The 12,848-nt window shown below is 50.0% G+C and overlaps 1 protein-coding gene across 1 annotated transcript in view; it reads left to right on the forward strand.

Moving 5' to 3' along the window:
• The window catches only part of LOC108932035 (ankyrin-1-like), a 55,115-nt gene that overhangs the window by 10,576 nt on the left and 31,691 nt on the right, over window positions 1-12,848 (forward strand). The window contains exons 2-16 of the mRNA XM_029253225.1: window positions 5,437-5,538; window positions 7,814-7,912; window positions 8,023-8,121; window positions 8,274-8,372; window positions 8,559-8,744; window positions 8,865-8,963; window positions 9,051-9,149; window positions 9,260-9,358; window positions 9,824-10,021; window positions 10,131-10,229; window positions 10,556-10,654; window positions 11,043-11,141; window positions 11,394-11,591; window positions 11,951-12,049; window positions 12,709-12,807. Of these exons, the coding sequence (XP_029109058.1) occupies window positions 5,437-5,538; window positions 7,814-7,912; window positions 8,023-8,121; window positions 8,274-8,372; window positions 8,559-8,744; window positions 8,865-8,963; window positions 9,051-9,149; window positions 9,260-9,358; window positions 9,824-10,021; window positions 10,131-10,229; window positions 10,556-10,654; window positions 11,043-11,141; window positions 11,394-11,591; window positions 11,951-12,049; window positions 12,709-12,807 (1,773 nt within the window). The remainder of the gene's footprint in view (window positions 1-5,436; window positions 5,539-7,813; window positions 7,913-8,022; window positions 8,122-8,273; window positions 8,373-8,558; window positions 8,745-8,864; window positions 8,964-9,050; window positions 9,150-9,259; window positions 9,359-9,823; window positions 10,022-10,130; window positions 10,230-10,555; window positions 10,655-11,042; window positions 11,142-11,393; window positions 11,592-11,950; window positions 12,050-12,708; window positions 12,808-12,848) is intronic.

Genomic DNA, 12,848 nt, shown 5'->3' on the forward strand with positions numbered 1-12,848 from the left:
CTTATTCTCCTGGAGTGTGTGTGTGTGTGTTTTATGCCGCACACACAACTGGTAACCAGTGATCAGTGGTAACTAAGTTACACTACAGTTGATCCAGGGGAATTGGATGTATAACTGGACATCATGCAACAACATGGGGGACTGGACACCAGGTGGTTGTTTGGTCTCCAGTTCACACCACCGACTGACTGACTGACCATCTCCTTCTCTATTCAGTCTTTCTCCTCAGTTCACTGTGTTTCACTGTATTTCACTTTGGTCATGAGCCTAAGAGGTATGGTCTGTACACCTGCTGCATTGTGACTGGGTCTTTGTGGACTACACTTGATTGGCTGATTAGTAACAGAACTTGACCTGCCCATTGATGATGTATCTCGCAGTCTTATGTGAGAGGATGCGACCTGTGTGCTTGTTCCATTCTGACTGGCTGATTGGTGACCATTTTCCTCACTCTGAGGTGAGAGGTGGTGATAGTGCTCCTCCTCCTCTGTGACTGGCTGATAAGAACACTTGATTGTTTTGTGACGTATTTGACCCTCCCAGGGGGGTGCAGCAGCACAGCGGCACAGCGGCACAGCGGCACAGCAGCGCAAAGAGGTTGGACCGGTCCTGCTCTCCAGTTGGTCTGGGGTTTGAGTCCTGCTTGGGGTGCCTTGCAACGGACTGGCATCCTGTCCTGGGTGTATCCCTTCCTGGATGTATCCCTCCCTTCCAGCTTTATGCCCTTTATTGCCAGGTTAGGCTCTGGCTCGCTGTGACCCCGTATGGGACAAGCGATTTCAGTCACTGTGTGTGTGCGTGTGAAGTGCGGTCATTGATGCAACTTCACTCTGATTGGCTAATTGGCAAGTGCAGTTGATTAGCTGATTGATGGCACTTGGCACTGCTGTTTCAGAGACGTGTCCAGTGCTCCTGCTCCATTCTGACTGGCTGATTAGTGACTCTTGGGCCGGGTGGCACACTCACTGTTCATGAGGTTGTGGTTGCTCTCCAGCAGAAACACGGCTCGCTGTTGCAGGTCCAGCTCTCATCCTTCGCTGCCTTGTCTCATTGGTCACGTTTTTTCGGTCTCTGTCCTTCCCCCACAAACGCGGCACGTTCTCCTGTCTCTCCCTTTCCCTCCCTCACTCTGCACCCCCCTGCCTCACAATGATATGTCCCCCTCCCTACATCCTCATTCTCTCTCCCTCGGAGCTTCTTCGTGGAGGCTCTTTCACACACACACACGTGCCTCTCCCTGCTGATGCTGCACACTGCAGAGTGTACCACTCCGGGAGGGGGTCGGGACCCTCTCTAACACAGCACTGTGTAAGGACCCGCTAGAATGGCTGGGCTGGGAGCTCCACTGTGCCCCCGGAGGGCGCCGACGTATCTCTAAACAGCAGCGACAAAAATAGCCGTGGCAACCATGACAGACTCTTATTTATAGGTGTGTGGAGCACAGCAGCGCCTCCTACCTCTCAACAGAGATACACCAGGGGATAAAGGGTACATACATTGGGACAATACAGACACTGGTAATACACACATCCAAATAATACACACGCACTGGGAATATATGGAATGCGATAATAGACGCACTGTGGTAATATACACACTATGATGATACACACAGTTTGGTAGCAGACACTCTGGGAGAATACACACACATGCTGGTAAAACACACAATGGGATAATACACACCCACACACACTAGGATAATACACATCCCCACATTATGGTAAAACACACACTGGGACAATACACATACATTGCTAATACACACATACTGTAATAATATATGCACTGGGGTGGTACATGCCTGATAAACTGCGGATCATATGAAGCACTAGACACATCATGATTTAGTCATTTATTTTACTGTTACTGCTGGAGATGGATGTGTGTGTGTGTTTAGCCCCCAGAGGCCTCCTGCACACTATAGGAATGTGGATCGAGATGCAAACTCAGGGGGATTCATTAGTGAAGCCTTTTCTTTCTGGTGCGTACACACACCGTGACGTTCGCACGTGTTTCTGCTCCTCTGAGTATGCATGCGCCCGCGTGTCTGTGTGTGTGCGTGTGTGCACGAGAACGTGCTCTGCCTCCCCATGACGCACTGAGCAGCTCTGCTGTAATCCAGCAGTAACACCAGTGTGATTGGCTGCCCCTCGCTGCTCTTTGTTTCCACTCTTTCTATTTATGTTTGCACCATTTTTAAGTGTGTGTGTGTGTGTGTGTGTGTGTGTGTGTTTTTACATTTTCATGTATTCATTTAGCAGATGCTTTTCTCCAAGGTGACGTACACCTCAAAGAAAATACAATTTGTGCATTACATTAATTACATTATTACATTTTTGTGTGTGTGTGAGACATCTAAGCAACAAAAATACCCCCTACAATAAAATGAAAGACTATATTACAAGTCTTATAGGTCATATTGGTTGCAGGCCACCTGCAGCCTTTGGGTCCAAGCACAACATCTCTAACTACTGCATTACCAGCTGTCTGGGGACATATGGACTAGACTGGGGATGCACAGATTTCACTGGGGACATACAAACTAGACTGTGGACTGGGCAGAGGACATATGGGCTGGACAGAGGACAAGGACTGCAGTGAAAGAGTGGCACAGAGAACAGTGTCGGTGTTGATTTCAGTGGTGTCAGTGGTAACTGATCCAATTCTAGTGTCACTACACAGTGAGCAGAATTATCATTTCATACAGTGTTACTGTTGACTTTAATCTTTTCTCTGAGTTACACTTTAGCAGCCTTCCTGTTTGGGTGTGTTATGTGTTTCTCTTTTTTTTTTTTGTCTCTGTGTCTTGTAATGCGTGTGTGTGTGTGTGTGTGTGAGTGTGAGTGCTAGTGGGAACGTATCAAGGGCTTCCTCTCCCAGGCCTCTGTAAGTGGACAGTAGTCTTGGGTTCTGAGACCCCCCCCCGCTCTCACTGCCAGAGGCTGCTGGAAAAATGCTCAGTGAAAGAGTAACTACACTTATATGTGCACACCCACCTCCGCTGGGGATCTGTGTATTCCTGTAATAAAGGCTCTTTTGGGCTCCTCCCCCCACACTGTGGCTGGCACACCAATGGCTGTGTGTGTGTGTAGGAAAACTTTTTGCTTGTATATCACTTTGTGAGCCACACTGGGAATCACATACTCTCTGATTAGACAGCAGGGAAACTTGAATTAATTGTATGATCAGTGATTGGACAGCAGGGAGACCCAAATGAATCACAAATGGCCACTAATTGGTTAGCAGAGAAATCTGGACCACACACTCACTTATTGTTCAATCCATGTTTAATCACCTGGTCCAGTCCTGATACCTGTGTACAGGTGAACCCCTGTGGCTCCCTATTTGAATATTAAAGACTCTGTGATTGTGTGGGCTGAAGTTTTTAAATTAATTTACCCTTTTATCTTGACTTCTGTATGTGCGCTTACTCATCTTTTAATATTGTCTCCTGACTGGATGCCTTTACTAGCTGATTCTGTGTGTGTGTATGTGGAGCACCTCTGTCACCTTGGGATTGGCTTGTCTGTGGTGTCTAGTTCTGCACCTGAGCAGTGACACTTAATACCAGCCGTGCTGACTGCATAATATTTATATTTACTTCATGTCAAGTCCCTTTCTGGACCCTTAACCATTTCCCTGGCCTCTCTCTTTTCCTGCACAATCACACAGAACCACATTGTCCTTTGCTAAACACACACACACACACACACACACACACACACACACACACACACACACACACACACACACAGAGAGAAACCCGGACCATGATAAATGGACTCTCTCTCCCTGTCGGCCGCATTGCTCACACACCTGGGGGAGGGGCACAAAAACAGAAGCCTGAGAAAGCAGGGGCATTTACCACACCTGTACTGCCCCTGTGGCGGCAAACTGTCCAGTGAGACACCCAGTGCTCTGTGGGTAAGGACAGACACTGCTTCTCAATGTGGACAAAACACTATATGGTGCTGCATCAACAACAGGCGAAAAGCTTCAGACACACACACAGGCCGATGGATACACAGCTCGTGCGTCTGACACCAGCATGTTGCTGGTTCACATCCCTCCAGTAGCTCCTATAGAAGTGACATTCAGATTGCGAATACATAGACAAAACAGAACAGGTGGTGTTCATTGGAGGGATTCAGCAGCTCTGAGGGGTAGAGGGAGCTTGTTCAACTTTACGTGTGGAAGTGCCATGCAATGCAATGTCTATACCATTTGTCCTGAGCCTACCCACCAGCACAAGGCGGAGGGCCAAGGGGAGCGGAGACATACCCCAGGTCGGACGCCAGTCTGCCACAAGGCACCCCAAGCAGGGCGCAAACCCCAGACCTGCAAGAACACGCCAAACCCGCCATGCCACCACACCCCCCCGGAAGTGGCATTGAAACAGCAAGTACACAAATAATCAAGATTGCAGATGATAAGCAGATGTTTATTAAATAATGTTAAAGAACATGTTTGAATATAAGTACATAAATTAAATATGCAGAACTTGAAGACAGATAACCTTTCCACTTCAGTCAGTTTGCATATTAATATCATATAAACATTCTTTCAGACAAGTTTTTTTCATTAAACTTTATTAAATAAAGTTATCAATAAAATACACAACCAAAAACAAACATCAAAAAATTCACAAATGAACCCAAAACCATTTTCCTACAGTTGGTCAACAAAATTACTAAACAGCCGTTACATAAACATTTCAGATGACAAATGCTACACTAACCCTTAAAATAACCAAACATCTCATGACCACTTTAAGATCTTGGTGGAGCACTGACCCAGACTCTTGAGCTGCAACCCACACGATTGGTGACTGGGCACCCAAGACTAAAAACACGGTAAACTCCAACAATTAGAGATGCTTCCACCTCTCGCTGGCTTCTCCAAAGTCCTGCTGTGTGTGGAAATTAAAGCCCTGCCTTCGTTTGTCAACATCCCCCTTCGGATGAAGTTTACCCTTGCATTCCACAATTACAAAAATATTTTCTAGTACAATGAGACATATTCAACAACCGTGTTCTGAGGAAAGCAACCTTCTTTACTTTTCTTTACTTTTCTTTACTACTATGATTATCATTAAAGGTAAGGTCATCAGGACCATCAACGATCAGCACAACTCGATTGTCTAGGACTTTACATAAGGGCTGCGCTTGAGTCCACGCAACTCTGGTGTGACCGCAGTCACAGAAACGTGACTGAAGGTCTCCGTCCCGGGTGGGGGGCTGATGTGGGAAGAGCAGCGGTGGAGAGGGCGCCACCTAGTGGCTCTGTGGTCCTGCTTGCTCACTTAGGCAAAGGTGAGGGGTGTAAATGAAAAGCTGAACTGGTTAGCATCTCCTGCTGCCCCCAGGATGACATGGGGCCATCCTGGGGAGCACTGACTGTCTGCTGCTCTTCCCCCCGCCCTTCTCTGTCCTGCAGGCGGATGCTGCCACCAGCTTCCTCCGTGCCGCCCGCTCTGGGAACCTGGACAAGGCCCTCGACCATATCAAGAATGGGATCGACATCAACACAGCCAATCAGGTGAGAGGCCTGTCGTGCTGGCCACACCCCCGTGCGCTTTCATTGGCTGGACTCCCCGGGGTGGGTGTGTGCCCATGTCTCTACTGGGAGACCTGATTCTGCAGGACCGTGAGCAGTGTTGCGGATGCAGTGGGTGAACGGCGGCTGCGAGTTGCCCCTGGCGCCGGGCCCGTGTCATGTTTGCTCTTTGTAAAGAGGGAGCGAGTACACCCGCGCGATTGGCCTGTGTCCGCAAGCGACTGCACTACCTTTATGTGTTCGCAAGATGCAGGAAACAGGAATCAATCCATGAGTCAGACACGTTACTACCGTTGCCAAGGTGACGACTACTATTACTTACAACTACTACTATAGCTGCTGGAAGTAGAGTCATGAGAAGTGCGTATGTGTGTGTATCTCCAGCGCTCTGATGGCTACTCCCACTGACCGTATCCCTCAGGTCCAGAGTCCAGTGCTCTCACCGCTACTCACGCTGACCGTTACTCCCAGGTCCATAGTTCAACATTGTGACCGCTACTCTAACTGACCGTGACCCTCGACTCTGTCTACATTTCCACTCTTTCCGGAAGCAGCACTCAGCACTTAGAGAGGAGCGGAAATGGATCTATAACTAGATTTACAAATGGACAAGTGTGTCTTATATCCACTTAGACAGAGACAGGAGTGTGTGACTGAGTGTGTGTGGGCGGGTGGCTGAGATGTTTTATTGAGGACTATCTACATGTAGAAGGGGGTGCGGTGGCGCAGTGGGTGGGGCCACAGTCCTGCTCTCCGGTGGGTCTGGGGTTCGAGTCCCGCTTGGGGTGCCTTGCGATGGACTGGCGTCCCGTCCTGGGTGTGTCCCCTCCCCCTCCGGCCTTACGCCCTGTGTTACCGGGTAGGCTCCGGTTCCCTGCGACCCCGTATGGGACAAGCGGTTCTGAAAATGTGTGTGTGTGTATTTACATGTATTCGGTGTATCACCTGTCTGTGTGCGTTCAAGTGTTGAGAGCACAAGGACCGTGTTACTGTATTATTACTATTGTTCTTTGTACATGTCCTTTGTCTTCCTCTGAGGTCGTCCTCGAGGTGGTATTGGGTTCGGATTTCGGTTGAGGGATCGGGGTTAGGGCTAGGGTACGAGCAGTTGACAAATTTTAGTGTGGACGGACGGTAGTCGATGGTAAAGTGCTTTTAGACTCTTGGACAGAGCGCACAGCAGGTGGCATACTGGTCAGATCCATGATTTTGCAGTGAAAGGACACATGTTCAAATCCCACCTCCTGCTGTCGCTCCCTCAATGGCTGGAGGGGGACCCTGCAGACGAGCCCTTTGCGGTACTGAGCAGTGTAACACTGTAAATAATGAAGTCCTCATGGCACCAGACACTAACCAAAGAGCCTGTTCCATGCAGCAAATTAAGTCGTTAAATCATCTATAAACCATTTAAAGGAAGAAACGAGAGGCTCCTAAAGTGTTCCTGCGAATCTCCTTTCCATTGTGCTTTTAATATCACTGCACATCTTGTTCTGTAGCACTGCTGTAATCTGGCTTTGGTTTTTAGTGAATTTCTTGTGCTGGATCCTGTCTACATGGACAGGGTCTTGTGGGGTCGCGGTCAATACCATGGGGACAAACCGGACGTATAGCGCCCTCCTCACATGGTTTTCATGGTAAGGTAAGGAAGTGGTTTACCCTGACTGTCTTCCTGTCTGGATCGCAAACACGGGGAGAACGTTCCCATTCAGCGGCGTTACCCACCTCACTACCACAGTAAACTAGTAGTGATGTGTGTGTGTGTGTCAGCTGCAGAATGTGAAAACCTACAAGACCATTGTTCTGGCCTGTCTGTTCGTTTAGAACCTAACGGACCCTCCGGGAAAAGTCTCTCCCAGTCCCTCCCAGTTACCCCTGCAGCCCTAGGGCAATACTGTACACTGTAATGGCTCTTTATGTCCACTGTGGTCTTTAGCGCCTCCTGTTGGTCAGTCGGGGTACTGCACATCACAGCTGCGAGATAGTCACACTTTAGGTACTGTGTTCATCTCTCTTCCTCTGTGTGTGCGCATCCGTGTGTGTGTACAGAGGTTGTGGCCGTACTAATCCGTCTCCCTGCGTTCCAAAGCCTGTACGCCCAATTGCAGCCTTGCTCTCCTTTGATCTCTTTGTGCTTCCAAAGCCCTGCAGCCACCGGGTGTGAGTGAGCTGAGAGCAAACAGATACCTGTGGCGGTACAGTCACCTCCTCAGTGTGAGCGTCTGCAGTGTGATGGTCTCTCTTCTGCCTGCTCCCCCAGAATGGCCTCAATGGTCTTCACTTGGCCTCCAAAGAGGGCCATGTCAAGATGGTTTTGGAACTCCTGCATAACGGCATTGACCTGGAGACCACGACCAAGGTAGGGTTCCTTTGGTCGCGTCTTCGACGGCGCGAGTGCTCATACACACACACACAGACACACACACACACCACTGTTTCCTTCAGCCCCCCCGTGTCCCTGTCCTTCAGAAAGGGAACACAGCTCTGCACATTGCCGCCCTGGCCGGCCAGGAACGGGTCGTGGCGGAGCTCGTTCACTACGGCGCCAACGTCAACGCCCAGTCGCAGGTGAGCCCAGGGCCCAGAGCTCGGTGCTCTCCATCCTTCTAGGAGCTGCAGAGCTTCTCGCTGCATCAAGCTCTTTGGTAGAGTAACATCGTGTTCTGCACGTACCCGTGTGTCGCTGAACCCTTGACCATGACCACGTCTTCCCCTCATAGAAAGGCTTCACTCCGCTCTACATGGCTGCCCAGGAGAACCATTTGGAAGTGGTCAAGTTCCTGCTGGAGAATGGTGCCAATCAAAGTCTTCCCACCGAGGTGAGATGAGAGCCTTGTGGCTTTGCTTCTTCTGAGCCTGGGGGCTGGTGGGTGTGCTAGTGATAATACTGTGGTCATGTCAAGGAAACTCACTGGTCAGTCCCACACTAACTGGTCAGACAATAACCAACTGGTCAGTCCCAAACTAAGAGACTTGCACTGGTAACACACTGCTAACCCTCCCAGGATGGCTTCACCCCTCTGGCCGTGGCTCTGCAGCAAGGCCACGAGAACGTGGTGGCCCTGCTCATCAACCACGGCACCAAAGGAAAGGTACGTCTGCCGGCCCTGCACATCGCGGCACGCAACGACGACACCCGCACTGCAGCCGTGCTGCTGCAGAACGACCCGAACCCCGATGTTCTCAGTAAGGTGAGGGTCGACTCTGCGTGTGTGTGTTTGCGCGTACATCTGTGAGCTGTGTGGTGTTTACTGGCCGTGCGACTCTCGAGACGACCACTCTCATGTTTCTGTCCCCATTTCCGTGTGCAGACGGGGTTCACACCCCTCCACATCGCAGCGCACTACGAGAACCTGAGTGTCGCTCAGCTGCTGCTCAACCGGGGAGCCAACGTGAACTTCACCCCAAAAGTGAGTCCCTGCCCTAAGCCAGACACCTCTATGTCCCACTCAGAGGAAGTGTGTGTGACTCTGTGTGTGTGTGCCTCTTTCCTCAAGAATGGCATCACACCATTGCACATTGCCGCCAGGAGGGGAAATGTCATCATGGTGCGGCTGCTCCTGGACCGAGGAGCCCAGATAGACGCCAGGACCAAGGTATTGATGTCCTCTGGCATATGAACACATACTGTACTGGTGCGGAGTGGACACTGACATGGGGAACCAGTGTTGACTGAGATCCTTGATTCTGCCTGCTGTCTCCACAGGATGAACTGACCCCGCTCCACTGCGCGGCGCGAAATGGACACGTCCGAGTTGTCGAGATCCTCCTGGAACATGGAGCCCCAATCCAGGCTAAGACTAAGGTTCATCATCATGATAATCGTGTAATCTGGACTGTCACTACTGCAAAAAAAAAAAAATCAGTACAACTGATTTGTAATTTATCATCTGCCGTATTTGATATGTTACAGATATGACCAGGAGTATCACCTGCTGCAGCCAGTGTGTTATAAATATGACCCAGAGTCTCCAATGGTGTAGTCAGTGTGTTACACATTACAGATATGACTGGCAGTATCACCTGCTATAGGAGGGGTGTTAGTGATAGAATCCAAAGTATCACCTCCTGAGGTTGGTGTGTTACAGACATGACCAGCAGTGTCTCCCATTGTAATCATGCTGTTACAGCAGACATCCTGGGACAGTCACCTGCTGTAGTCAACATGTCACAGATATGACTGGGAGTATCACCTCTGTACACACGACAGACACGAGCCGCAGCGTCACCTGCTGATCTCTCTCTGTCCGTCTTTCTCTCGTCCCTCCAGAACGGTCTCTCTCCAATCCACATGGCTGCTCAGGGGGACCACATGGACTGTGTGCGGCAGCTCCTGCAGTACAATGCTGAGATTGATGACATCACGCTGGACCACCTGACGCCCCTGCACGTGGCTGCCCACTGCGGACACCACCGCATGGCCAAAGTCCTGCTGGACAAGGGGGCCAAAGCAAATGCACGGGCGCTGGTCAGTTCCATTGTGCGGTTATTATGAGCACAAACCAATGCGGTGATCATGCGACCCCCATCCTCTGACACGCTGTGTGTGCACGGTACCCTTTTCTCTGTGTACCCAGAACGGCTTCACGCCGCTCCACATTGCCTGCAAGAAGAGCCACATCCGCTCCATGGACCTTTTGCTGAAGCACTCGGCCTCCCTGGAGGCGGTTACCGAGGTAATGAATCGTTATCCCCCCAGCTTTTCGCCAATGATGGGTTAGTGGGGCTGTAAACGGTGCCGATTGCACAGGTTTACTGGTTACCCACAGCAGGGCACACACTCACACTCACAGGCAACACACACACGTAACACACAACGCTGCACTCCCCCTTCTCAGTGTGTGAGTACCTGACCAAGAGTTCCCACAGCTGACACAAAGTGTGACAAAACACATTGACACCCAGAGAAGTTCACTCCACTGTCTCCGCTGTCCTCACCCTGCTCTTGCCCCGCCCTCTCACCCTGGCTCCACCCCATACACTAACCCCGCCCACACAACAGTCGGGTCTGACTCCTCTCCATGTGGCGGCCTTCATGGGACACCTGAACATCGTCAAGAGCCTCATTCAGAGGGGCGCTTCCCCCAACGCCTCCAATGTGGTAAGATCTTTGTGGTCATCTTTCGCTCACAGTCTTGCCTTTGATAGGCTCTTCCACAGCATTCTCCTCCTCATTAGCTCATCCACAACACCCTCCTCTTCATTGGCTCATCAATATCATGTGGTAGGCTGATGCATATTTACCATAGTATTTGTTAGTCCTGTTTTGTTCTCCACCTTATCCCACCACCGAAAGAACCTGCTTCAGATAATTGATTAGCAGTTCCGCCATGCCTTGTTCTTTGATGCTTGTCAGTACTGTTCAGTCGGGTGTCATTCATTCATTCATTCATTCATTCATTCATTCATCAGTTAGTTAACTAGTCGGTTAGCTTATTCGTTCATTTTTGTACAGCAAAACTTACGGATTGTCTTTCTGTGGGCGGCAGAAGGTGGAGACCCCTCTGCACATGGCAGCTCGGGCAGGACATTGCGAGGTGGCTCAGTTCCTACTGCAAAGCAAGGCCCAGGTGGACGCTAAGGCAAAGGTACGGTATATTATACCATGGTGTACTGTGCATACATGATTTATACCACAGTACATGATTTATACCTGTGTTGTTGGGGAAAGCAAACTAACTAATTGTAGGTGCATAGTTTACACCACAGTGTAAGTGAAAGGTTAATACTACAGTAAAAATGAGTGGTTTGTGCCATGGTACAGCTACAGACTGAATATCACTTTACTTTCCTGGTCTGTGTGATTTACCTCGCTCACTCGCTTGCTTCCTGGTGCCCAGGATGACCAGACCCCCCTGCACTGTGCCGCACGAATGGGCCACAAGGAACTCATCCGGCTGCTGCTGGAGCACAAGGCCAATCCCAACGCTGCCACCACGGCTGGACACACCCCTCTGCACATCAGTGCGCGTGAGGGACACGTCCACACGGCCCGCATCCTGCTGGACGGAGATGCCCAGCAGACCAGGATGACTAAGGTGTGGCCTTCCAAGTCCTCTCTCTACCTGTCCCTCTGAGTCTCTCTCTCTCTCTCTGTCCATCTTAGTCTCTCCGTCTGTCCCCGTAAGTCTCTCTGTCTGTCCCCCAGCCTGTCCCCGCGAATCTCTGTCTGTCCCCTGAGTATTTCTGTCTGTCCCTCCAAGTCTCTCTGGCTGTTCCCGAATCTCTCTGCCTATGTTTCTCTTTCTGTCGGAGACTCATCCTCTATCTCTATCAGCATCTGTCTCTTTGTCTTCATCTCTGTCTCTGCCCCACATTCTCTGTGTTCCTCTATCTCTGTTTGCCTTCCATGTCTTTCTCAGGACAAAGTGCCCTTCTCTGTTGTGTCTCACTGCAGAAAGGCTTCACGCCCCTCCACGTAGCTTCCAAGTATGGCAAGCTGGATGTAGCAGAGCTACTGCTGGAGAGAGGGGCAAATCCCAATGCTGCAGGCAAGGTATGCTGGGAAATGTACTTAGCACTGGGCATTGTGGGATACTCTCTAACAGTATGCTAATAAGCTAAAGGCCACTTAGTTGTGTTGTAGAGTAACTTCATTACCGTATATTTAACACATTTTTATCCAAAGTGATGTACAACTCAGAAAAAATAATTCATTCATTCAACAAGAGACAAAGAGTTTTAGACACAGACGGGATTAGGGGCACAGCTTGTGTGTCTGACACATCCGTGTTGCTGGTTCGCTCCTATAGAAGTGACATTCAAATAGCAAATACATAGATGATCATAGCAGATGGTGTTGGACTCATTGATGCAGCTGTCAGGAGATCAGGAGATAAGTGGCTCTTAAAGAAATGGGTTCGAGACCCTTCTTCAGTGTGGGAGACAGTTCTGAGGGACACATGGAAAATCACAAACTGAGAACCTACAGACCTTAGATGTTGGGCTCTTTTTGAGTGGGACCACCAAGTGCCCAGAGGTGAAGGAGCACAGAGCTCTTTCGGGGCTCTAGGGAGTGACCAGATACTGTAAGTGTCAGGTTCCAGTGAGTGTCCTATAGGCTATAAAAAGTGCTGTGTGAGTTTTTACAGTGTGTGTGTGTGTGTGTGTGTGTGTGTGTGTGTGTGTGTGTGTGTGTGTGTGTTTTGTCTACAGAATGGGCTGACCCCTTTACACGTGGCTGTCCATCACAACAACCTTGATGTGGTCAAACTTCTGCTGAGCAAAGGAAGCTCCCCCCACAGCACTGCTCGGGTGAGTAGTGCGGTACCAGCCGAGAGTATGAGCGAAAGAGT

This window comes from Scleropages formosus, chromosome 6 (genome assembly GCF_900964775.1).
Source record: "Scleropages formosus chromosome 6, fSclFor1.1, whole genome shotgun sequence".
Lineage (NCBI taxonomy): Eukaryota > Metazoa > Chordata > Actinopteri > Osteoglossiformes > Osteoglossidae > Scleropages > Scleropages formosus.